This window comes from Hippopotamus amphibius, chromosome 11 (genome assembly GCF_030028045.1).
Source record: "Hippopotamus amphibius kiboko isolate mHipAmp2 chromosome 11, mHipAmp2.hap2, whole genome shotgun sequence".
Taxonomy (NCBI): domain Eukaryota; kingdom Metazoa; phylum Chordata; class Mammalia; order Artiodactyla; family Hippopotamidae; genus Hippopotamus; species Hippopotamus amphibius.
The window spans coordinates 91,314,440-91,337,919 of record NC_080196.1 but is presented as its reverse complement, the minus strand read 5'-3'; the positions used below and the strand labels follow the sequence as shown (position 1 = coordinate 91,337,919).

Below are 23,480 nucleotides of genomic sequence, written 5' to 3'. Positions count from 1 at the left end.
GGGAGCACTGGGAAATGTAGCCTAAGTCAAGGTGACATATTACAAAACCACCCTGCCATGAATCAGCTCCCAAGGGTCTCACTACTCACCTGAGGATAACTTGATAAAGCTACGTTGCTGAAAATGCAAAGCTGAAGACCATGGATTTCATGGTGACCCCAGCAAGTACAGAAATTCTGTCAAGCCCACCCAGAAAAAACTTGCTGGTCTCGGCTATTTTTGTGTCATTCATAAAAGTATTGAGAATCTGGCCCATGGTAGTCACTGTACTTAATACTGGGATTCAGGAATGAAAAAGATATAGTTCATGCAGTTTAATTAAATACATCAGTATGTATTTACAAATGGTAAATGGATTTCCAACTTTATCATGGAAGTTAATGTTGAAAACACAGAATTCAGGAAACTGTTGGGAGGACAGCCCTTGTGTGGAACTTTGTTGGGGCATAATAGGCATTGGAAATAATATAAATAGTTTCTATCTCTATGCTGTTCTATTTTAAAATTATTTTTAAATGATTTTTATTGTCCCGTTTACTGATTTATGTACTTAGTGTTACTTTCGGGAGTGTCTTGATGGTGATTAAGTGTTGATCGACCGCCTCTGAGAAAGTGGTATAGCGGGTGGCAAGATCAAGGTCAGGTTCTGTCCAAGGACCTTGGGTGAATCACTTCTCTTGGGCCTCCCAGGAGGTTGAGACTTGGTTGGAAGCCTAGTCTCACAGTGCTTGGTACCTGGGCGGCCCTTCCACCCTCCGAACAGGTCCGCCAGGGGGCGCTGGCGCCCGGCCGATAGTCCTCCCACCAGGGCTCGGGACACGCAGCCCCTCACTCCCCTGCTGGGCAGCCTTGGGGCGTGGCCTCCGCTGAGCCGTGGCTTCTCTTCCTGAGCCGGCACGGAGGGAAGCCGTCACCCCTGTTCACAAAGTGGTTCAACAGGCAAAAGCGGAATTAAATTTTGGGACACACTCAGGGTGAGGGCGCGGCACGACGAGCTCAGGACCGACGCTGGGACGTTCGAGGGCAGCCTGGGGTCGCCAAGCGTCCGCTTCTGTCGCTGAAAATTCATTTCGACGGGACCCTCCAGGCTGTGGACCTCGGAGGTTCCTGACGGGTGCTCGAGAATCTCAGGCTTTTACCAAGCCCCGCCCCTAGGCGGAGGGCGTTTTCATCGCCTTTTTTCCCCAAGGCTGAGGGGTCAGGGTGGTTCCACCCAGGCTAGCCGGCGGGCCAGGCACCCGTGGGAATCGAAGATCAAGGAACTGGCCCTCAGGACCCCGTCCAGGAAACGGAGACGACCATCTAATTTCTTTCTTTTTTGTTTCAGGCTACGTAAACTCTTAGCAGTAAATGAGAATGAGTATTTTACCGAACTTCAATTGAAAGAAGAAGCATTATAGGAGATAAAAGACAAAATGAGAGAGAATTACTAAAAGAAATTTTAAAAGAGAAGAGAGACATTATTTTGTGGCTGAAAGGCTGAACCAGCAATTCAGGAAATGGAGTCCAAACCTAGAAACGTACCGCATACACAGTCCGAAGTGGGCGGATTACAAATGATCAAGCAGTGCTAATTTACAGTAAATTGCGGTCTTAAGATGGGATGCATAGTACTAGTTGTACTTTGGTTATTACACGTCAGCGACCGACTAGGTGCTGGTTTTTTTTCTGTGTTTCAGTGATAGTTCTATGTTCACCCCCACTGTAGAAAGAGTACCGAAGTGTTATTATTTGGGTTTTAGGTATTAACTACCAGCTTGCTCTTGATTGGAGGTACAGCTATGGTCTACACCTGTGCTGAGGGCCCCTTCTAGGTTTCCTTACCTGTGTTTTCCTGCCTGGGATCCGGAATCTCAGAGCCTGATCACCTGCCAATTCTGATCCACATCCTGGCCCTGGCCCTGGCCTTTATTGTGCCCAGCCCGGTCATGTCACTGCCCTACCAGCCCATCTGATCTGCACCCCATCTTAGGGTACCTCAAGTCAGCCCTGCTTTGCTGCCTTTATTAACAGAGTTGTCATTACTTGTTGGGTTGGCTGACAAAGCAGTTAGGCTCTCTCAGCTTTAATTGTTTTAGCTGTAAAATGAGGATAATACCCTCTGTTCCATCAATCTTATATTTGTGAGCCTCAAAGGTTTTATGTGTGAAAATACTTTGTAAACTCCTGTAAAGAACTACGCGAGTAATGTCCTGTGATGATTTATGTCATCATGATTAACTTAGAGATGGCCTCAAAATTTAATCTTCCCACAAAAGGCCCACTAACCTTTCTAATGCTTTTAGACCGATTACAGGATATAAATAGCAAAGTCAGTTGGAACATAATTAGACCTTCGACTTCACTTTGGGTTAAAGAGGCTTTTTTCCTGCTGTTAGATGAACCCTAGAAGAAGGGAGCGAGGTCGGCGGGAGGCCTTGCCAAGGGCGGGGTGAGGACTGCGCAGACTCAGCTTTTCCACTCCGAGAGGAAGTCGTGAGTGCCGGCGTCTGTGGTCACCATGGTGACAGGACTAACTTCCGCCCCACTCACCTGCCGCTAGCCCCGGGAGGCGCACCATGGCAACCAGACTTCTGCGTTGCGGAATCTGGTCGCACAGGTTGCTGTGGTTGGGGAACTGCGGCGGACGCCGCCCCCAACCCGAGGGGACTCCGAAAATGTACAGCCAGCGATTTGGCATCGTACAGAGGGAGGTTAAGGGCCCCACTCCCAAAGTGGTGATCGTGGTAAGCATGGGATGTGTGTGCGGGACCCTACCGCTTTGTGCATCTCCCCCAGCTCAGGGTCCAGCCCAGCCCACCCGGCCTCCAGCGAGGGCTCTCTCAAGGGAAGCAAGTGCTTGATACAGCAGCTTGAATTTTGAAAGAGGGAAGGATGTCTTTTGCCTAGCTCTCGTACTCCGTCCCTCCCCCACTCCCAAACCCCCGCATCAGTTATAATACTTAGTTGTTGTATTTGGAGAATCACCACTTGAGATCTTGAGGGTTTTCAGTCTTCCAAGACTGCTGAAAGAGGCTGTCCCCTTGCGATGCGGAGTGTGTGTCAAGGAAAGGGCACTGTGTCATGCGGCAGGAAATCTGGGGTCTGGGCTGGCAGTGATTCAGCTCTACGGTCTTGGGCTAGTTCTGCAAGCCTAGGAAAATCCTCTGTTGAAGGAATATTGGGCTGTGAGGGGTTGTCAGTTGTTATAGAGCCCTTCCTTTGCTGACTCAACCATAACAGAAGTGTCGCTGCAGGCCTGGGAATAGGAGGTTGGTTGCCTTTCAGGCAGGGGTGGTGGTAGGAGGCCAGGGGAATGCTGCAAGCTGCAGAATTTGATCGGTCCTGCTCAGAACCCCAGGCAGTAGGTCCATGCACCTGCATTCCTTTGTTTCTACACACTAGTTTCTACAGACTAGAAAACCTCCATGTGTAGGTAGACAATTACAGAGGTATTACTTGAGCCCCTGCTGTGTGCACAGTTCTGTGGAAAATACCGGGATGAGTAGAGTGACCTTGGGAGGTTTACCCTGCTTTAGAAGTCTGATCCCTGCTTTCAAATTGCTTATCATCTGATTGCAGAAACAAGTTGCTCATGCACAAAACCGTTAAAGGTTAACACAGTAGATAATGATATGCTATATGGTCTGTGTTGGCACCTTGTGGAAGAATGATCAGAGATAATGAAGGACACAGTTTTATTATGCTCCATAGTGCACATAGCAGTTCTCAGTCAATTCATAGACCTGCTCCCTCTTCTCTAGGTCCAGGGACCGTAGGATCTGAGTTTGGAAATCAGTTGATTGGAGTTTTTTTATAGTCTGTAGAGTTCAAGGTGAGCATTGTAGACAGACTTTATGAGGGTCAGAAATTGATATACTTTGGGTTCTGTATGCGAACACTGAGCTCAGGGGCTGGGCTATTGGTTGGGTGACATTACTTATGTTAGGAGCCAATAAGGATTTATGTTCCACCGAATTACCACCAAACCAGAGAAGCAGCCCTATTGAATGCTTTAAGTTTATACGAGAATAAAGAGGGAAAGGAAAAGGTCAGAGCTGGTGTATCTCAGATGTCAGAGGGTGATAAGAATTGTGGATGTTAGAGGTTGCAGAGTTGTGGTGGGAGAAGAATTAAAGCCACCAGAGATGAGACTTGGTTGCTAAACAATTCCTCCAGGAGAAGGTGGTGAAAAATGAAATGTCTGAAGTAATGGAGAAGCAAAAGGAGCGGCTATTTGGTGAGTGCCTCTTAGGGACCCAGTTATTTACTTCTTGAAATAACTTTTTAGGAGGATATTTATTTTACTCATTTTGACAGGTGAGAAAACTGAGATTCAAAGAGATTAAGTAACTTGCTCAAGATCACACAATTATCAGTAGAGGCCAGAATCAAACCTAGGCTGTAAGGCATCATTCTTTAAAACATTAAACTGTAAACCATAATAGTAGAAACTAATTTGAGATGTTACTATAACAAAAACCTTCAATGACCTTGAAAGTACAGGATAGTTATTAAACCCTTTGTTCAGTTGTTAGCATGGTTTGAGTTGCAATATCCATTATGGTGGCCACTAGCCACAAATGGCTTTTGAGCACTTGAAATATGCCTAGAGTCACATGTTGAAATGATAATATTTTGGATATATTTGTTAAATAAAAATATATTACTAAAATTAATTTCCCCTGTTTCTTTTTACTTTTTAAAATACAGCTACTAGAAAATGTTATTAAATTACAGATCTGGTTTATATTATATTTCTGTTAAACAGTACAAGTTTTGAGTACATAATGCTAAGACTGTGCATGGATTGGCACCACCTTATTGTTAGAGAACTCCAGATCATACCTGTTTATCCAGAGGTAGAGTCCTTCCTGACTGCAGAGTCCTACACAGGATGCCCAAGCCTTAAAGGGCCTCCTAATCCCCTACTACTGCTCAGGCTGTTTCTCCGCCCTCCACCCCCACAGCCCTCTTCAGTCAAAATTTACCTCAGAGCCTGGTTCTTGCCCTGACAATTTAAGACAATTGATTCCTGATGACCTTGGTGCTTGGTTCCTGTTCTCAGTCCATCTGTCTGCTGGGAGCCTGAGTTCCTGTGTGTATCCTGCCCAGGGTGCAGTCTTGATCCAGCTCTGCTTTGTTGTCACTGAATCCACATTCATAAAATGTTTTTTTTTAATGTTAGAGACCAGTAGTTTGTTAACTGAGTCTAGGCTCTAAATAATTTGGATATGAATTAGCTACTTCCCATGATGTAACCCTCAACATCATCTTCTGTCTCCAGCCTACCTCAGCTTTGCATTATCTTGTTCAACTAATCTGGGTATTTGTATATATACCCTGAACCCTGAATCTTTTCATGAAGCTATCTTCAAATGTTGGTTTTCTTTCCCTAGGAGATTCCCTTACCAAGTCCCAATGCCAGTATTCTGGTAATCCTGACAGTGCTGTTCTAAGTGTGAATGATCAGATTGAGTCTCTGCCATTTGAGTTAAAAGTTTTATTACCGTGAATCAGCACACCAGAGTCTCACTACTCACCTAAGGATGATTTGATAAAACTGGATGAAAATTCAAAGCTCAAGACCATGGATTTCATGGTGGCCCCAGGAGGAGCAGGAATCACATCAAGCCCACCCATAAGCATTGTTTCATTCATTCATCTTTCTCATTCATTCATTCATTCATTCATATTGAGAACCTGATGCTGGTAGGCATGTTCAATGCTAGGAATACAGAAATGAAAAAGATATAGTCCATATGATTTTATTAAATGTGTCAATATGTATTCACAATGGTGTATGCATTTCCAACTTTTTGGTGGAAGTTTGTGCAAAATGAACATATTTACAGAAATTCAATTTACACCAAAATGTCAGGAGTACAGCTCTTGCAGTAAACTTATGGGCATGATAGAAATAGGAAAAAAGTTCTACCACTAGGTTTTTTCATTTTTTTGTTTTTTTTTTTTCTTTTCCTTCTTTCCCTCCCCTCCCTTTCTATCTTCCTGACTTCCTCCTTAGTAAAGGATTTTTCATTGTCACAACTTGTTATGTATTGATATATCCTCATACTTTGATAGTAGTCTCCTAATTGAAAGAATTTTGATGTTGGTAACTATGTTGTCTACCCCTGAGAAACAATGTGGGAGAGTGGGTGGCAAGATCAAGGTCAGGAATTAGAAGACCTCTGATTCCTGTTCTATCCAGGTCTGCCCTAACTACTTAAAGTACTTTGAGCAAATAATGTCTCTGACTTGACTAGATAAACTCTGGAGTCCCATTCAAGTTTTTAACTTTATAATTCCATGAACTTTTATTTAAATGGCACTTGAGAAATATTTGAGACTGATTTGATAACATCTTAGGTATAGATTCAAAGAATCAAACAAGTTACATCTTAGGCACTTAGGTTGTTTGCAGTTGTAGCAGGATGTATTAGTTTTATATACCAAGTTTTGTTTAATAGGATTATTGGTAGAGGTCATGATTAATTGAATATATGCAGTTGATTTTGGGTCTATCAAAAGTGATAGTTGCTATTTGTTTTCAGAGAGCCAAGCCTCCCAAAGGCCAAGGGGCTGAGCATCATCTGGAAAGAATCCGACGCAGCCATCAGAAACATCATGCTATTTTGGCTTCCATTAAGTCAAACGAGCGGGATTGCTTGAAAGCTGAGTGGGAACAGCACAATGACCACAAGTTTGTGGACAGTCTTGTGAAAGCAAGAGTCAAGGATGCCATGCAGGGGTTTATCATCAACACTGAAGAAAGACGAAATAAGTAAGGCTCACAAACCAGCTGATCCAGACTCTGAAACATTCCTAAAACCGCAGTTTGAGATTGACCAATCAAAAATCAAGTGAATTTTTATAGTAAGGATCATGGCTGAGCTATTCACATTTCTACCAAACCAATAGCTATGGCTTGTTTTTATTTTCATTTGTGATAACCTATGTTTGATAGAAAGCAAAAGAACATATTGTTTCAAATTTTTTAAATTTTAATTAAAATCTGCTCATTTTGCTTTTTTTTGTTGAAGGTATACATTACATATCTCATCTGTATGTCATGGAATAAAACATGGCACAGATTAGTCTTGTTATTGCTTTAAATGTCAACTAGTCTTATTTTATGGAATACTGCAATGATCTTTCCTTCTTATAAAATTTATTACTGAACATGTACTTTTGAAATCAAATTTAACAAAATAAAAATCAATCAGTGAAATGGTGCATGTGGCATGATAGTTTTAATTTTTTGTTGTTGTCATTTTTTGTGAACTTAGGTTACGTGAACTTTTAGCATCAGAAGAAAATGAATATTTTACTGAAATGAAATTGAAAGAAGAAACAATTGAGGAGAAAAAAGATAGAATGAGAGATAAAATCAGATTATTAAGAGAGAAGAAAGAAAAAGAGAGACAGGATTTTGTGGCTGAAAAGCTAGACCAGCAATTCAGGTAATGATGGCAGAAAAACACACACACAGAGTCTGAAGTTGGTATATTTAAAACTATTTAGGAAAGCTAACTTACAGTAAAGTGTAGCTTTAAGAGGGTATACACAGTAGTTGTACCTTTAAGTCTTGGTAATTATATATAAATCATTGCATAATACAGGCACTGAGGAGTTTTGTTTGTTTTTCAGTAAGAATGCATAAGATTTATTTTCTTAGAATATTTCAAATATACAATACAGTGTTTTTGCCTATAGCCACCATACTGTACATTAGATCCCCAAACTTATTCATTCATCTTATAACTGAAAATTTATGTCCTTTGACCAAGATCTTCAGATTTCTCCCACCCTGTAACCCCTGAGAACCAGCATGCTACTCTCTGTTTCTATATGTTCAACCTTTTTTTTTTCTTAGATTCCACATTTAGTAAGATCACACAGTATTTGTCTTTTTCTGTCTGGCTTATTTCAGTTAGTATTACATCCTCCAGGTTCATCCACATTGTCTCAAATGGCAGAATTTTCTTTCTCTTTTTTGTAAAAAGTATTTGTTTGTTTGTTTGTTTGTTTGTTTGTTTGACTGAGCCGGGTCTTATTTGTGACATCCGGGATCTTTTAGTTGCGGCATGTGGGATCTAGTTTCGTGACCAGGGATCGAACCCGGGCCCCCTGAATTGGGAGCACAGAGTCTTAACCACTGGACCACCAGGGAAGTCCCAGAATTTTCTTTTTCATACTGAATAATATTCCATTTCATACTTTCTTCATTCATACATCAATGGACACATTTTGTTTCTATATGGTAGTTCTAGTTTTAATTTTTTGAGGGCTCTCCATACTGTTTTTCATAATGGCTATACCAATTTATATTCCCACCAACAGTGTACAAAGGTGTCCTTTTCTCTACATCCTTGCCAACACTTGTCACCTCTTGTCTTTTTTATAATAGTCATCCTAACAGCTACGAAATGATAGCTCATTGTGCTTTTGATTTGCATTTTTCTTGTGATTGGTGATGTTTTCACATACTTGTTTGCCATTTGTATGTCTTCTTGGAAAAATGTCTATTCAGGACTTTTCCTCATCTTTTTGGTCAGATTATTATTTTTTCACTATTGAGTTATACAAATTTCTTATATATTTTAGATATTAACCCTTTAACAAATACATGGTTTGAAAATATTCTCTCCCATTCTGTAGGTTGCCTTTTTATTTTGTTGATTGTTTCCTTTGCTGTGCAGAAGCTTTTCTTTTTATTTATTTGTTTGTTTGTTTGTTTGTTTGTTTGTTTGTTTGTTTAATTGGCTGTGTTGGGTCGTTTTTTGCTATGCGCGGGCTTTCTTTGGTTGTGGTGAGTGGGGGCTCCTCAGCATTGTGGTGTGTGGGCTCCTCATTGCTGTGGCTTCTCTTGTTGTGGAGCACGGGCTCTGGGCACGTGGGCTTCAGTAGTTGCAGCACATGGGCTCAATAGTTGTGGCTCACAGGCTCTAAAGCACAGGCTCAGTAGTTGTGGCACACGGGCTTAGTTGCTCTGCGGCATGTGGGATCTTCCTGGAGCAGGGATCGAACCCGTGTCCCCTGCATTGGCAGGCAGATTCTTAACCACTGTGCCACCTAGGAAGCCCAGAAGCTTTTATTTTAAAAAAAAATTTTTTTTAGAACTTTTATTGAGATACAGTTAACAGACAATAAACTGCATATATTTAGAGTGTACAGTTTGTTATCCCAGTCTCCCAATTCATTCCCCCCACAACCCTCCCTGCTTTCCCTGCTTGGTGTCCATATGTTTGTTCTCTACATCTGTGTCTCTATTTCTGCCTTGCAAACTAGTTGATTTGCACCATTTTTCTGTATTCCGCATATATGTGTTAATATACAATATTTGATTTTCTCTTTCTGACTCACTTTACTCTGTATGACACTCTCTAGGTCCATCCATGTCTCTACAAATGTCCCAATTTCGTTCCTTTTTACAGATGAGTGATATTCCATTGTATATATGTACCACATCTTCTTTATCCATTCACCTGTTGATGGACATTTTGGTTGCTTCCATGTCCTGGCTATTGTAAATAGTGCTGCAGCAAACACTGGAGTGCATGCGTCTTTTTGAATTATGGTGTTCTCTGGGTTATATGCCCAGTAGTGGGATTGCTGGGTCATATGGTAGTTCTATTTTTAGTTTTTCAAGGAACCTCCATACTGTTCTTCATAGTGGCTGTATCAATTTACATTCCCACCAACAGTGCAAGAACATTCCCTTTTCTCCACACCCTCTCCAGCATTTACTGTTTGTAGATTTTCTGATGATGCCCATTCTCACCAGTGTGAGGTGATACCTCATTGTCGTTTCAATTTGCATTTCTCTAATAATTAGTGATGTTGAGCAGCTTCTCATGTCCCTCTTGGCCATCTGTATGTCTTCTTTGGAGAAATGCCTATTTAGGTCTTCTGCCCATTTTTTGATTGGGTTGTTTGTTTTTTTGATATTGAGCTGGATGAACTGTTTATATATTTTGGAGATCAATCCTTTGTCTGTTGATTCGTTTGCAAATATTTTCTCCCATTCTGAGGGTTGTCTTTTCATCTTGCTTATAGGTTCCTTTGCTGTGCAGAAGCTTTGAAGTTTCATTAGGTCCCACTTATTTATTTTTGTTTTTATTTCCATTACTCTAGGGGGTGGGTCAAAAAAGATCTTGCTGTTATTTATGTCAAAGAGTGTTCTTCCTATGTTTTCTTCTAGGAGTTTTATAGTGTCTGGCCTTACATTTAGGTCTTTAATCCATTTGGAGTATATTTTTGTGTGTGGTGTTAGGAAGTGTTCTAATTTCATTCTTTTACATGTAGCTGTCCAATTTTCACAGCACCACTTGTTGAAGAGGCTGCCTTTTCTCCATTGTATATCCTTGCCTCCTTTGTCATAGATTAGTTGACCACAGTTTATCTCTGGACTTTCTATCCTGTTGCATTGATCTATATTTCTGTTTTTGTGCCAGTACCATACTGTCTTGATCACTGTAGCCTTGTAGTATAGCCTGAAGTCAGGAAGCCTGATTCCACCAACTCCGTCTTTCCTTCTCAAGATTGCTTTGGCTATTCAGGGTCTTTTGTGTTTTGATACAAATCATAGAATTTCTTGTTCTAGTTCTGTGAAAAATGCCATTGGTAATTTGATCGGGATTGCATTGAATCTGTAAATTACTTTGGGTAGTATAGTCATTTTCACAATGTTCATTCTTCCAATCCAAGAACATGGTATGTCCCTCCATCTGTTTGTGTCGTCTTTGATTTCTTTCATTAGTGTCTTATAGTTTTCTGAGTACAGGTCTTTTACTTCCTTAGTTAGGTTTATTCCTAGGTATTTTATTCTTTTTGTTGCAATGATGAATGGGATTGTTTCCTTAATTTCTCTTTCTGATCTTTCATTGTTAGTGTAGAGAAATGCAAGAGATTTCTGTGTGTTAATTTTGTATCCTGCAACTTTACCAAATTCGTTGATTAGCTCAAGTAGTTTTCTGGTGGCATCTTTAGGATTGTCTATGTATAGTATCATGTCATCTGCGAACAGTGACAGTTTTATTTCTTCTTTTCCAATTTGGATTCCTTTTATTTCTTTTTCTTCTCTGATTGCTGTGGCAAGGGCTTCCAAAACTATGTTGAATAGTAGTGGTGAGAGTGGACATCCTTGTCTTTTTCCTGATCTTAGAGGGAATGCTTTCAATTTTTCACCATTGAGAATGACATTTGCTGTATGTTTGTTGTATATGGCCTTTATTATGTTGAGGTAGGTTCCCTCTATGCCCACTTTCTGGAGAGTTTTTATCGTAAATGGGTGTCGAATTTTGTCAAAACCTTTTTCTGCATCTATTGAGATGATCATGTGGTTTTTATGCTTCAATTTGTTAATACGGTATATCACATTGATTGATTTGCGTATATTGAAGAATCCTTGCATTCCAGGGATAAACCCCACTTGATCATGGTATATGATCCTTTTAATGTGTTGTTGGGTTCTGTTGGCTAATATTTTGTTGAGGATTTTTGCTTCTAAATTCATCAGTGATGTTGGTCTACAAATTTCTTTTTTTGTAGTATCTTTGTCAGGTTTTAGTATCAGGGTGAGGGTGGCTTCATAAAATGAGTTTGGGAGTGTTCCTTTCTCTGCAATGTTTTGGAAGAGCTTGAGAAGGATGGGTGTTAGCTCTTCTCTAAATGTTTGGTAAAATTCACATGTGAATCCATCTGGTCCTGGACTTTTGTTTGTTGGGAGATTTTTCATCACAGTTTCAATTTCATTACTTGTGATTGGTCTGTTCGTATTTTCTACGTCTTCCTGATTCAGTCTTGGAAGGTTATACCTTTCTAAGAATCTGTCCATTTCATCCAGGTTGTCCATTTTATTGGCATAGAGCTGCTTGTAGTAGTCTTTTTTGGTGCTTTTTATTTCTGCAGTGTCCGTTGTAACTTCTCCTGTTTCATTTCTAATTTTATTGATTTGAGTCCTCTCCCTCTTTTTCTTGATGAGTCTTGCTAGAGGTTTATCAATTTTATTTATCTTCTCAAAGAACCAGCTTTTAGTTTTATTGATTTTTGCTATTGTTTTCTTTGTTTCTATTTCATTTATTTCTGCTCTGATCTTTATGATTTCTCTCCATCTACTAACTTTGGGTTTTGTTTGCTCTTCTTTCTCTAGTTTCTTTAGGTGTAAGGTTAGATGTTTATTTGGGATTTTTCTTGTTTCTTGAGGTAGGACTGTATTGCTATAAACTTCCCTCTTAGAACTGCCTTTGCTGCATCCCATAGGATTTGGATCATTGTGTTTTCATTGTCATTTGTCTCTAGGTATTTTTTGATTTCCTCTTTGGTTTCATCAGTGATCTCTTGGTTATTTAGTACTGTATTGTTTAACCTCCATATGTTTGTATTTTTTACAGTTTTTTTCCTGTAATTGATTTCTAATCTCATAGCATTGTGGTCAGAAAATATGCGTGATGCAATTTCAGTTTTCTTAAATTTACCAGGGCTTGATTTGTGACCTGAAATGTGATCTGTCCTGAAGAATGTTCCATGTGCACTTGAGAAGAACGTGTAATCTGCTGTTTTTGGATGTAATGTCCTATAGATATCTATTAAATCAAGCTGATTTATTGTGTCATTTAAAGCTTGTGTTTCCTTATTAATTTTCTCTGTGGATAATCTGTCCATTGGTGTAAGGGTGTTAAAATCCCCCACTGTTATTGTGTTGCTGTCGATTTCCTCTTTCATAGTTGTTAGCATTTGCCTTATGTATTGAGGTGCTTCTATATTGGGTGCATATATATTTATAATTGCTATCTCTTCTTCTTGGATCGATCCCTTGATCTTTATGTAGTGTCCTTTCTTGTCTTTTTTATTTTAAAGTCTATTTTATCTGATATGAGTATCGCTACTCCAGCTTTCTTTTGATTTTCATTTGCATGGAATATCTTTTTCCATTCCCTCACTTTCAGTCTATATGTATCCCTAGGTTTGAAGTGGGTCTCTTGTAGACAGCATATATATGGGTCTTGTTTTTTTATCCATTTAGCCAGTCTGTGTCTTTTGGTTGATGCATTTAGTCCATTTACATTCGAGGTAATTATCGATATGTATGTTCCTATTACCATTTTCTTAATTGTTTCGTTTTTGTTTTTGTAGGTCCTTTTCTTCTCTTATGTTTCCCGCTTAGGGAAGTTCCTTTAGCGTTTGTTGTAGGGCTGGTTTGGTGGTGCTGAATTCTCTTAGCTGTTGCTTGTCTGTAAAGCTTTGGATTTCTCCCTCGAATCTGAATGACATCCTTGCTGGGTAGAGTATTCTTGGTTCTAGGTTCTTCCCTTTCATCACTTGAAATATATTGTGCCACTGCCTTCTGGTTTGCAGAGTTTCTGCTGAGAAATCAGCTGTTAACCTTATGGGAGTTCCCTTGCATATTATTTGTCATTTTTCCCTTGTTGCTTTTAATAACTTTCCTCTGTCTTTAATGTTTGTCAATTTGACTACTATATGTGTTGGTGTGTTTCTCCTTGGGTTTATCCTGCCTGGGACTCTCTGTACTTCCTGGACTTGGGTGGCTATTTCCTTTCCCATGTTAGAGAAGTTTTCAACTATCATCTCTTCCAATATTTTCTCAGGTCCTTTCTCTCTCTCTTCTTCTTGGACCCGTATAATGTGAATGTTGTGAGTTTAACGTTGTTCCAGAGGTCTCTTAAGCTGTCTTCAGCTCTTTTCATTCTTTTTTCTTTATTCTTTTCCACATCAGTGATTTTCACCATTCTGTCTTCCAGGTCACTTATTCGCCCTTCTGCCTCAGTTAATCTGCTATTGGTTCCTTCTAGTGTATTTTTCATTTCAGTTATTGTGTTGCATATCTCTGTTTGTTTGTTCTTTAATTCTTCTAGGTCTTTGGTAAACTTTTCTTGCAACTTTTCAATCTTTGCATCCAGTCTTTTTTCAAAGTCCTGGATCATCTTCACCATCATTATTCTGAATTCTTTTTCTGTAAGGGTGCCTATCTCCTCTTCATTTAGTTGTTTTTCTGGTGTTTTATCTTGTCCCTTCATCTGTGTACAAAGTCTTTTGCCTTTTCATTTTCTCTATCTTTCTGTGGCTGTGGTTTTCAGTTCCGCAAGATGAAATACTGCTGATACATCTTGATACTGCTGTCTGCCCTCTTGTGGAGGAAGCTGTCTAGGAGGCTCGTGGGTGCTTCCTGATGGGAGGGACTGATGGTGGGTTGGGCTGGGTGGGTGGAACTCAGTAAAACTTTAATCTGATTTGGTGGGTGGAGCTCAGTAAAACTTTAATCTGCTTGTCTGCCAATGGGTGAGGCTGTTTTCCCACCTTGTTGGTTGTTTGCCCTGAGGCTACCCAGCACTGGAGCTTACAGGTTCTTTGGTAGGGCTAATGGCAGACTCTGGGAGGGCTCACACCAATGAGCATTTCCAAGAACCCCTTCCGCCAGTGTCCCTGTCTCCTCGGTGAGCCACAGCTGCCTCCCACCTCTGCAGGCAACCCTCCAACACCAGCAGGTAAGTCTGGTTCAGTCTCCTATGGGGTTACTGCTCCTTCCCCCTGGGTCCTGGTGAGCACATTATTTTTTGTGTGCTCTCCAAGAGTGGAGTCTCTGTTTCCCCCAGTCCTGTGGAGGTCCTGCAATCAAATCCCACTGGCTTTCAAAGTCTGATTCTCTGGGGATTCCTTCTCCCGTTGCTGGACCCCCAGGTTAGGAAGCCTGACATGGGGCTCAGAACCCTCACTTTAGTGGGTGGACTTCTGTGGTATAACTATTCTCCAGTTTGTGAGTCACCCACCCAGCATTTATGGGATTTGATTTTAATGCGATTGCGCCCCTCCTACCATCTCATTGCTGCTTCTCCTTTGTCTCTGGATGTAGGGTGTCTTTTTTGGTGAGTTCCAGTGTCTTTCTGTCGATGATTGTTCAGCAGTTAGTTATAATTCTGGTGCTCTTGCAAGAGGGAGTGAGTGCACATCCTTCTACTCTGCCATCTTGATCCGTCTCTGTGCAGAAGCTTTTAATTGAATACAGTCCCACTTGTTTATTTTCAGTTTTGTTGCCTTTGCTTTCAGTGTCATATCCATAAAGTCATTGTCAAGACCAGTGTCAAGATTTTCCCTATGTATTCTTCTATGTGTTTTACAGTTTCAGGTCTTATGTTTAGGTTTTTAACCCATTTTGAGTTAATTTTTTTGAATGAGTGTACATAGGGATCCAGTTTTATTCTTTTGCATGTGGATATCCAGTTTAACCATGACCATTTATTGAAGAGACTATCCTTTCCCCATTGTGTGTTCTTGGCCTCTATGTAAAATATTGGTTGCCCATATATACATGGATTTATTTCTGGGCCCTCTATTCTGTTCCACTGGTCTGTGCATCTGTATTTATGCCACTACCACACTGTTTTGATTATTATAGCTTTGTAATATATTTTGAAATCAAGTGTGTGATGCTTCCAGCTTTGTCCTTCTTTCTAAAGATTGCTTTGGCTATTCAGGGTCTTTTGTAATTTGGTTGGAATTTTATGATTTTTTTTCTGTTTCTGTGAAAATGCCATTGGAAGTTTTATAGGAATTGCATTGAATCTGTTGATCACTTTGGGTAGTATGGACATTTTAACAATATTTGTTCTACTAATCCAAGGACAAAAGATATCTTTCCATTTATTTGAGTCTTCAATTTCTTTCCTCAGTGTTTCATAATTTTCAGTGTACAGATCTTTAACCTACTTGGTTAAATTTATGCTGATGTATTTTATTATTTTTGGAGCTGTTGCAAATGGGATTGTTTTCTTAATTTCTTTTAGATAGTTTATTTTTAGTGTATAAAAATGCAGCTGATTTCTGTTTGTTGATTTCAAATCCTATAGCTTTACCGAATTGATTGATTAGTTCTAAGAGTTTTTGATGGAGTCTTTAGGGTTTTTTATATACAAGATCATGTAAGCTGCAAACAGATAATTTTACTTCCTCCTTTTCATTTTGGATGTCTTTTATTTCTTCTTCTTGCTTAATTGCTCTGGCTAGGATTTCCAGTACTATGTTGAATAAAGTTGTCAAGAATGGGCACCCTTATCCTCTCCCTGATTTTAGAGGAAAAGCCTTGAGGTTTCTACTTTTGAGCATGATATTAGCTGTGTACTTGTTATATATGGCCTTTATTGTGTTGCACTATATTGCTTCTATACCTTATTTGTTAAGAGTTTTTTTTAATCATGAATTTGTCAAAACTTTTTCTGTATCTATTAAGATGATCATATAATTTTTATTCTTCATTCTGTTAATGTGGTTTATGACATTTATTGATTTGCCTTTGTTGAACCATAGTTGTATCCCAAGGATAAATTTCACTTGATCATGGTATGTGATTCTTTTAATGTGCTGTTAAATTTGATGTGCTAGTATTGTATTGAGGATTTTTGCATTTATGCTCATCAGGGATGTTAGAAGTGTTCTCTCTTCTTCAATTTTTTTGGAGGATTTGAGAAAGATTGGTATTATTTCTTCTTTAAATATTTGGTAGAACTCATTAATGAAACCATATGGTCCTGGGCTTTTTTTTTATTGGGAGATTTTTGATTACGCCAATCTCCTTACTCATTATTGATCTTTTCAGATTTTCTGTTTTGTCACGATCTAGTCTTGGTAGGTTATATGTGTCTAGGAATTTATCCATTTTTTAGATTTTAGTCTTTCTGGAGTATCAGTTATAATGTTTCATCTTTCGTTTCTGATTTTATTTATTTGAGTCTTCTCTCTTTTTTCCTTAGCTAGTCCAGCTAAAGTTTGTCAACTTTGTTTATCTTTTCAAAAAACCATCTCTTAGTTTCACTGATATGTTTTATCATTTTTTCTAGTCTCCATTTCATTTATTTCTGCCCTAATCTTTGTTGTTTCATTCCTTCTGCTTGCTTTGGGCTTAGTTTGTTCTTTTTACAGTTCTTTGAGGTTTAAAGTCAGATTATTTATTTGAGATCTTTCTTTTCTCTTAATATAGGTGTTTATTGCTATAAACTTCCCTCTTAAAGCTGTTTTTACTGCATCCCACAAGTCTGGGTATGTTGTATTTCCATTTTCATTTAAGATATTTTTTGATTTCCCTTTTCATTTCTTCTTTGACCCATTGGTTATTCAGGAGTGTGTTGTTTAATTTCCACATATTTGTTAATTTTCCAGCTTTCTTCCTGTTATTGGTTTCTGGTTTTGTGCCATTGTGGTCAAAAAAGATACTTATATGATTTCAGTCTTTTCAATTTGTTAAGACTTTTTTGTGACCTAGCGTGTGATCTATCTTGGAGAATGTTCCTCATGTACTTGAGAAGAATGTGTATTCTGCTGCTATTAGATGGAATGTTCTGTGTATGTCTGTTAGGTTCATTTGATCTAACGTATAGTTTAATCCAGTGTTTCCTTATTGATTTTCTGTCTGGATGATCTATTTGTAACAGGGAAGAGCTAAATCACACTCCATGTTCGATCTGTTTCTTTGACTTTAACCTTTGCTTTTTGCTGCTTTTGTTATTATAATCATACATGATGGCCTGCCTCAAGGAACCCTGCCCTTTTGCCTGAATGTTAAACTAAAGTACCTCTGTTTAGCTCACAGGTAGACAATCTGTCCTGCCTACCTGTGAATGGCTTCAAGAAAGGAGAAATTAACACATCCCCTCACAGAAGCTGGTCATTCCTGGAGATGTTTTGCAAGACTGATGGCCCTTTTACTTTACTTCCCTGCCATCTCTCCCTCTCTATTCTACTGCCTCACAGCCTCTCCGTCATGATTCTATATAAGAAACTGGCATCCAGGCCCCGATAAGATGGTCTTTTGGAGACACTAGTCTGCCATCTTCTCAGTCTGCTTAAAGTCACATTCCTTGCCTCAACACCTCATCTCTGATTCATTGGCCTGTTGTATGGCAAGCAGAGCGAGCTTGGACTCAGTAACATATGTGCTGTTGAAAGTGGAGTATTGAAATCCCTTACTATTACTACATTGCTGTCTTTTCTCCCTTGTTAATCTTTGCTTAACATATTTAGGTGCTCTGATGTTGGGTGCATATACAGCTGACCCCGTGAACAACACAGATTTGAACTCTGCAGGTCCACTTAAATGTGTTTTTTTCAATAAACATAGTACTGTATGATTCAGGATTAGTTGAATCCACAGATGGGAATCAGGAATGTGGGGGGCTGACTACAGGACTTGAGCATCTGTAAAGTTTCGTATTTGTGGCAGGTCCCCAAACAAATCCCCTGCAGCTACCAGGGAATGAATCTATGTTTATAATTGTTATATCCTCTTGATGAATTGACCCCTTTATCACTGTATAATGACTTTGTCTCCTGTTACAGCTTTTGAGTTAAAGTCTATTTTATCTAATATAAAAGTATAGCTACCTCTGCTCTCTTTTGGTTTCTACTTGCATGAAATATCTTTTTTCCATCCCTTCACTTTAAAGATATGTGTATCCTTAAAGCTAAAGCAAGTCTTTTGTAAGCAGCATATTGTTGAATCTTGTTTTTTATGCATTCAGACACTGACTGGATAATTTCAAATTACCTGTCTTTGAGTTCTAGATTTTTTCCCCTCTGTTTTGTTTGTTCATATCTGATGTTGATGCTGTCTCTTGGATTTTTTCATTCATTCATTGCATGCTTCAGCTCCAGAATTTCTGTTTTGTTCTTTTTGATAATTTCTATCTCTGTTGTATTTCTCATTTTGTTTCTCTGTTGTTTTCCTGATTTTGTTGCGTTGTCTATCTGTGTTCTCTTACAGCTTACCCACCTTCCTTAAAACAATTGTTTTGAATCCTTTATCAGGTGATTTGTAGATCTCTATTTTTTTAGGATTGATTACTAGAAAATCATTGTATTCCTTTGTTGGTATATGTTTCCTTGTTTTTTTGTATTCTTTGAAGTCTCCTTTTGCTGTTTTTGCATTTAAAGAAGTACTTACCCCCTCCATTTTTCACTAGCTGGCCTCAGGAAAGAAATACCTTCACCAATCAGCCCAGCTAGGGATTCTGAGACCTTTTTCAGACCTTTTCTATGGATGTACCTGCTCTACACTTCTTGTTCTCTTTAGCCTATATAAAGCATAGCCTCACATCCTGTCTTTGGCAGGATCTGGATACTCCCTACTGGGTGCTGGAGAAGAAGATGCTGTAGGGGCAAAGGGGACACTGGGAAGTGAATTTCAATGGACGATTAATATATTTGCCACTCTCCAGTAAAAATTTTTTGACACAGTAGGAAAAATGAAGTTTCATAAGTGGTTTGTGCTCTTAAAATACTTATTAATTTGGTAACAATTTTACGGATTTCATAGATAAATCTTGTATAACTAACTATACAACGTCAAGTTGTATAACTTGCTAGTTAGATGAATTATTAGCATTTTTGAGGAAACAGTTATATCCTGCAACCGTATACAGTAGTCCCCCTTATGTATCCCTAGTAGATGTCTTAGACTGGGGAGACTACCAAATTCTATGTGTGCTATATTTTTTCCTGTACATACATACCTATAATAAAGTTTATTTTATAAATTAGGCACAGTCAGAGATTAACAAGAATAGCTAATAATAAAATGGAACAGCTGTAACAATACACTGTAATAAAGTTTGTAAATGTGGTTTCAAAATATCTTATTGTACTGTACTCACCCTTCTTGTGATGATGTGAGATGATAAAATGTCTATGTGATATATAAGATGAAGTGAGGTGAATGCTGTAGACACTGTGATGCAGCATTAGGCTGTTGGCCTTCTGACCATACATCAGAAGGAGAATCACCTGCTTTGGGTGATCCTGGATCACTGAGCTGTGGCGATGTTGGTGGTTGATGTCAGGAGCAGAAAATGTTGATGGTTGGAGATCCCAAGTGGAATGGAGCTGGATAGCACAAAATTTCATCATGCTGCTTAGAACAGTGTGCAGTTGAAAAGCTTATGAATTGTTTATTTCTGGAGTTTTCCATTTAATGTTTTCAGACCACAGTTGATCATAGGTAATAGAAACTGTAGAAAGTGAAGTGGTGGATAAGGGAGACTATCATAATTCATTTGAAATCCAACTGTTTTTAGTGTTTTTAATGCAATACTGGCAACTCTTTAATACAGAACAGCAAATGTAGTTTTAATTCATTATAAGAGTGAAGGGCCAGTGCTAACTTTGATCAAGGATGCTAAATCAGGGCCCATTACTGAAAATATAATTAAGGCTTTAATGTATATATAAGGTGAGATGAAATTATTCCTCCTTTTCTCCTTTCCCCTCTTCCTTTCAGTATTCCATTGCATGAAGATACCACAATTTACTCATCCTCCAGGTTATAGGCATTTCAGTTATTTCCAGTTTGGGATTCTTATGAGTAAAGCAGCTCTGGACATTCTTGTACATGTCTTCTGGTGGACAAGCACATTCATTTTTTTAGGTATATTCAGTGGTATACCTAGAATATTTGATACCTAGAATGGGTCATTTTTATTGCTCCAAGTCTTCTAAACAGCAAAATTATTTCCAGTAATAATAATGAAATGAAATGAATAATAATGACAAGATAACCAGTGATTAAAATTTTTTTATTTTTAAATAATTATATATTCATAGAAATTACAGAAATAGTTCAGAAATCTCATGTATTCTTACCCCTGTTTTCACCAGTGGTTATATCCTATGTAACTATAACACAGTATCATACAAGGAAATTGACATTGGTATAATGTATGTGTATAGTTCTGTGCCATTTTATCACATATGTAAATCCATCTAACCCCCCACTGCAATCAAGATACAGAACTGTTCCATCACCACAAAGGTCTCCCTTGTGCTTCCCTTTATAGTCACAACGACCACTCTCATCCCTATCATTCCTAACCTCAGGCAACTTCTAATCTCTTTTCCATCTCCATAATTTCATCATTTCAAGTATTTTGTATAAATGGAATCATGCATATGTGGGCTTTTGAAACTGGCTTTTTTCAGTCAATGAATTGCCTTTTAGGTTCATCCAAATTGCTGCATGTATCAATAGTTTGTCCTTTTTATTGCTGAGTAGTATTCCATTGTATGGATGTACTTAAGTTTCTATAAACCATTCACTTATTGAAGTACATTGTGATTATTTCTAGTTTTTATCTGTTATGAATGAATCTGATATGAACGTTCATGTGTAGATGTTTGTGTGAACATAAGTTTTCCTTTCTCTAGCATAACTGCCATATGCTGTCTTACATGTATGTTTAATTTTGTAATTAAACATACACAGCCATATGCTGTGTCTTATATGTATGTTTAATTTTGTAATTAAACATACATATACATAATTGTAATTAAAATTATTTTCCAGTGTGGCTGTATGATTTTATATTTCTACCAGTAATGTATAAAAGATTAAAGTTTTTCCATATCTTTGCCAGCTTTTGATACTGTCACTATTAGAACAAAGGTGTGTAGTGAAATTTTTTGTGACCTTTATTGACATTTCCTTAATGGGTGGTGATGTTGAAAACTTTTCATGTGCTTATTTGCCATGTGTATATTCAATTTGGCGAAGTGTCTCTTTATGTCTTTTGCCTGTTTTGTAATTGGATTAGCTGTTATGTTTTGAGAATTCTTTGTATATTGCAGATATGAGTCCTTTGTAGGATATGCGGTTTAGAAATATTTTTTCCTAGTCTGTACCTTGGGCTTTATTTTTTTTTAATCCTCTTAGTGGGGTCTTTCACAGAGAAAAAAAGTTTTTAATTTTGATGAAATCCAACTTAAGAATATTTCTTTTATGGATCATGCTTTTGCTACATCATGAAAAAAATTTTTTAATCCCCTTACCCCAGTATTGCCTTTCCCCACTTGCTTCTCTCCACTGGTAACCACTGGTTCATTCTCTATATCTGTGAGTCCACTTTTTTGTTACATTCACTAGTTTGTTGTATTTTTTGGATGCCACATATAAGTGATATCATACAGCATTTGTCTTTCTCTGTTTGACTTATTGCACTTAGCATAATGCTTTCCAAGTCCAATTATGTTACTGCAAATGGTAAAATTTCATTCTTTTTTACAGCTGAGTAGTTTTCCATTGTATATACATACCACATCTTCTTTATCCATTCACCTGTTAATCGACACTTAGGTTGCTTCCATATCTTGACAATTATAAATAATGCTGCTATGAACATTGGGGTGCATGTGTCTTTTTGAATTAGTGGGTTTTTTGTTTTGTTTTGGTTTGGTTTGGTTTTGGTTTTTTTGGATATATACCCAGGAGTGGAATTGCTGGGTCATATGGTAGTTCTATTTTTAGTTTTTCGAGAAACCTTCATGCTGTTTTCCACAGTGGCTGCAATAATTTGCATTCCTACCAATAGTATAACATCCTTGCCAACATTGCTATTTGTGCTCTTTTTGATGATAGCCATTCTGACATGTGCAAGGTGATATCTCATTGTGGTTTTCTTTCTTCCTTTCTTCCTTTCTTTCTTTTTCCCCTGGCTGCACCTCATGGCTCGTGGGATCTTAGTTCGCTGACTAGAAATTGAACCCAGGCCCTTGGCAGTGAAAGCACGGAGTCCTAATCACTGGACCTCCAGGGAATCCCCTCATTGTGGTTTTGGTTTGCATTTCCCTGATGATTAGTGATGTTGAGCATCTTTTCATGTGCCTTTTGACCATTTGCATATCCTCTTTGGAAAAATGTCTTCAGTTCTTCTGCCCATTTTTTAATAGGGTTTTTTTTTTTAGTTGTATGAGCTGTTTATATATGTTGGATATTAATCCCTTTTCAGTCATATTATTTGCAAATATTTTCTCCCATTGAGTAGGTTGCTTTTTTGTTTTGTCAATGGTTTCTTTGCTATACAAAAGCTTTTAAGTTTAATTAGGTCCCATTTGCTTACTTTTGCTTTTATTTCCCTTGTTTTAGGAGACATTCCTTACATTTAGATCTTTAATCCATTTTGAGCTTATTTTTATATATGATGTTAGAGAATGTTTTGATTTCATTCTTTCACATGTAGCTGTCCAGTTTTCCCAACACTTATCAAAGAGACTGTATTTTCTCCATTGTATATTCTTGCCTCCTTTGTCATAGATTAATTGACCATAAGCTCATGGGTTTATTTCTGGGCTCTCTATTCTGTTCCATTGATCTATGTGTCTATTTTTGTGCCAGTACCTTACTGTTGTGATTATTGTAGCTTTGTAGTATAGTCTGAAGTCAGGGAGCATGATTCTTCCAGCTCTATTCTTTCTCAAGATTGCTTTGGCTATTTGGGGTCTTTTGTGTTTCCATACAGATTTTTAAATTATTTGTTCTATTTCTGTGAAAGATGCCATTGGTATTTTAACAGGAGTTGCATTGAATCTGTAGATTGCCTTGGGTGTGGTATGGTCATTTTTAACAATATTATTAATTCTTCCAATCCAAGAACACAATGTATCTTTCCATTTGATTGTGTTGTTTTCAATTTCATTCATCAGAGTCTTATAGTACAGGTCTTTTA

The 23,480-nt window shown here is 38.3% G+C and overlaps 1 protein-coding gene across 1 annotated transcript in view; it reads left to right on the top strand.

Annotated features, from left to right (window-relative positions):
- Nucleotides 1-23,480, top strand: part of MBD1 (methyl-CpG binding domain protein 1) — a 72,155-nt gene that overhangs the window by 15,321 nt on the left and 33,354 nt on the right. Inside the window, 2 exon segments of the mRNA XM_057698109.1 lie at nucleotides 6,534-6,763; nucleotides 7,269-7,442. Of these exon segments, the coding sequence (XP_057554092.1) occupies nucleotides 6,534-6,763; nucleotides 7,269-7,442 (404 nt within the window).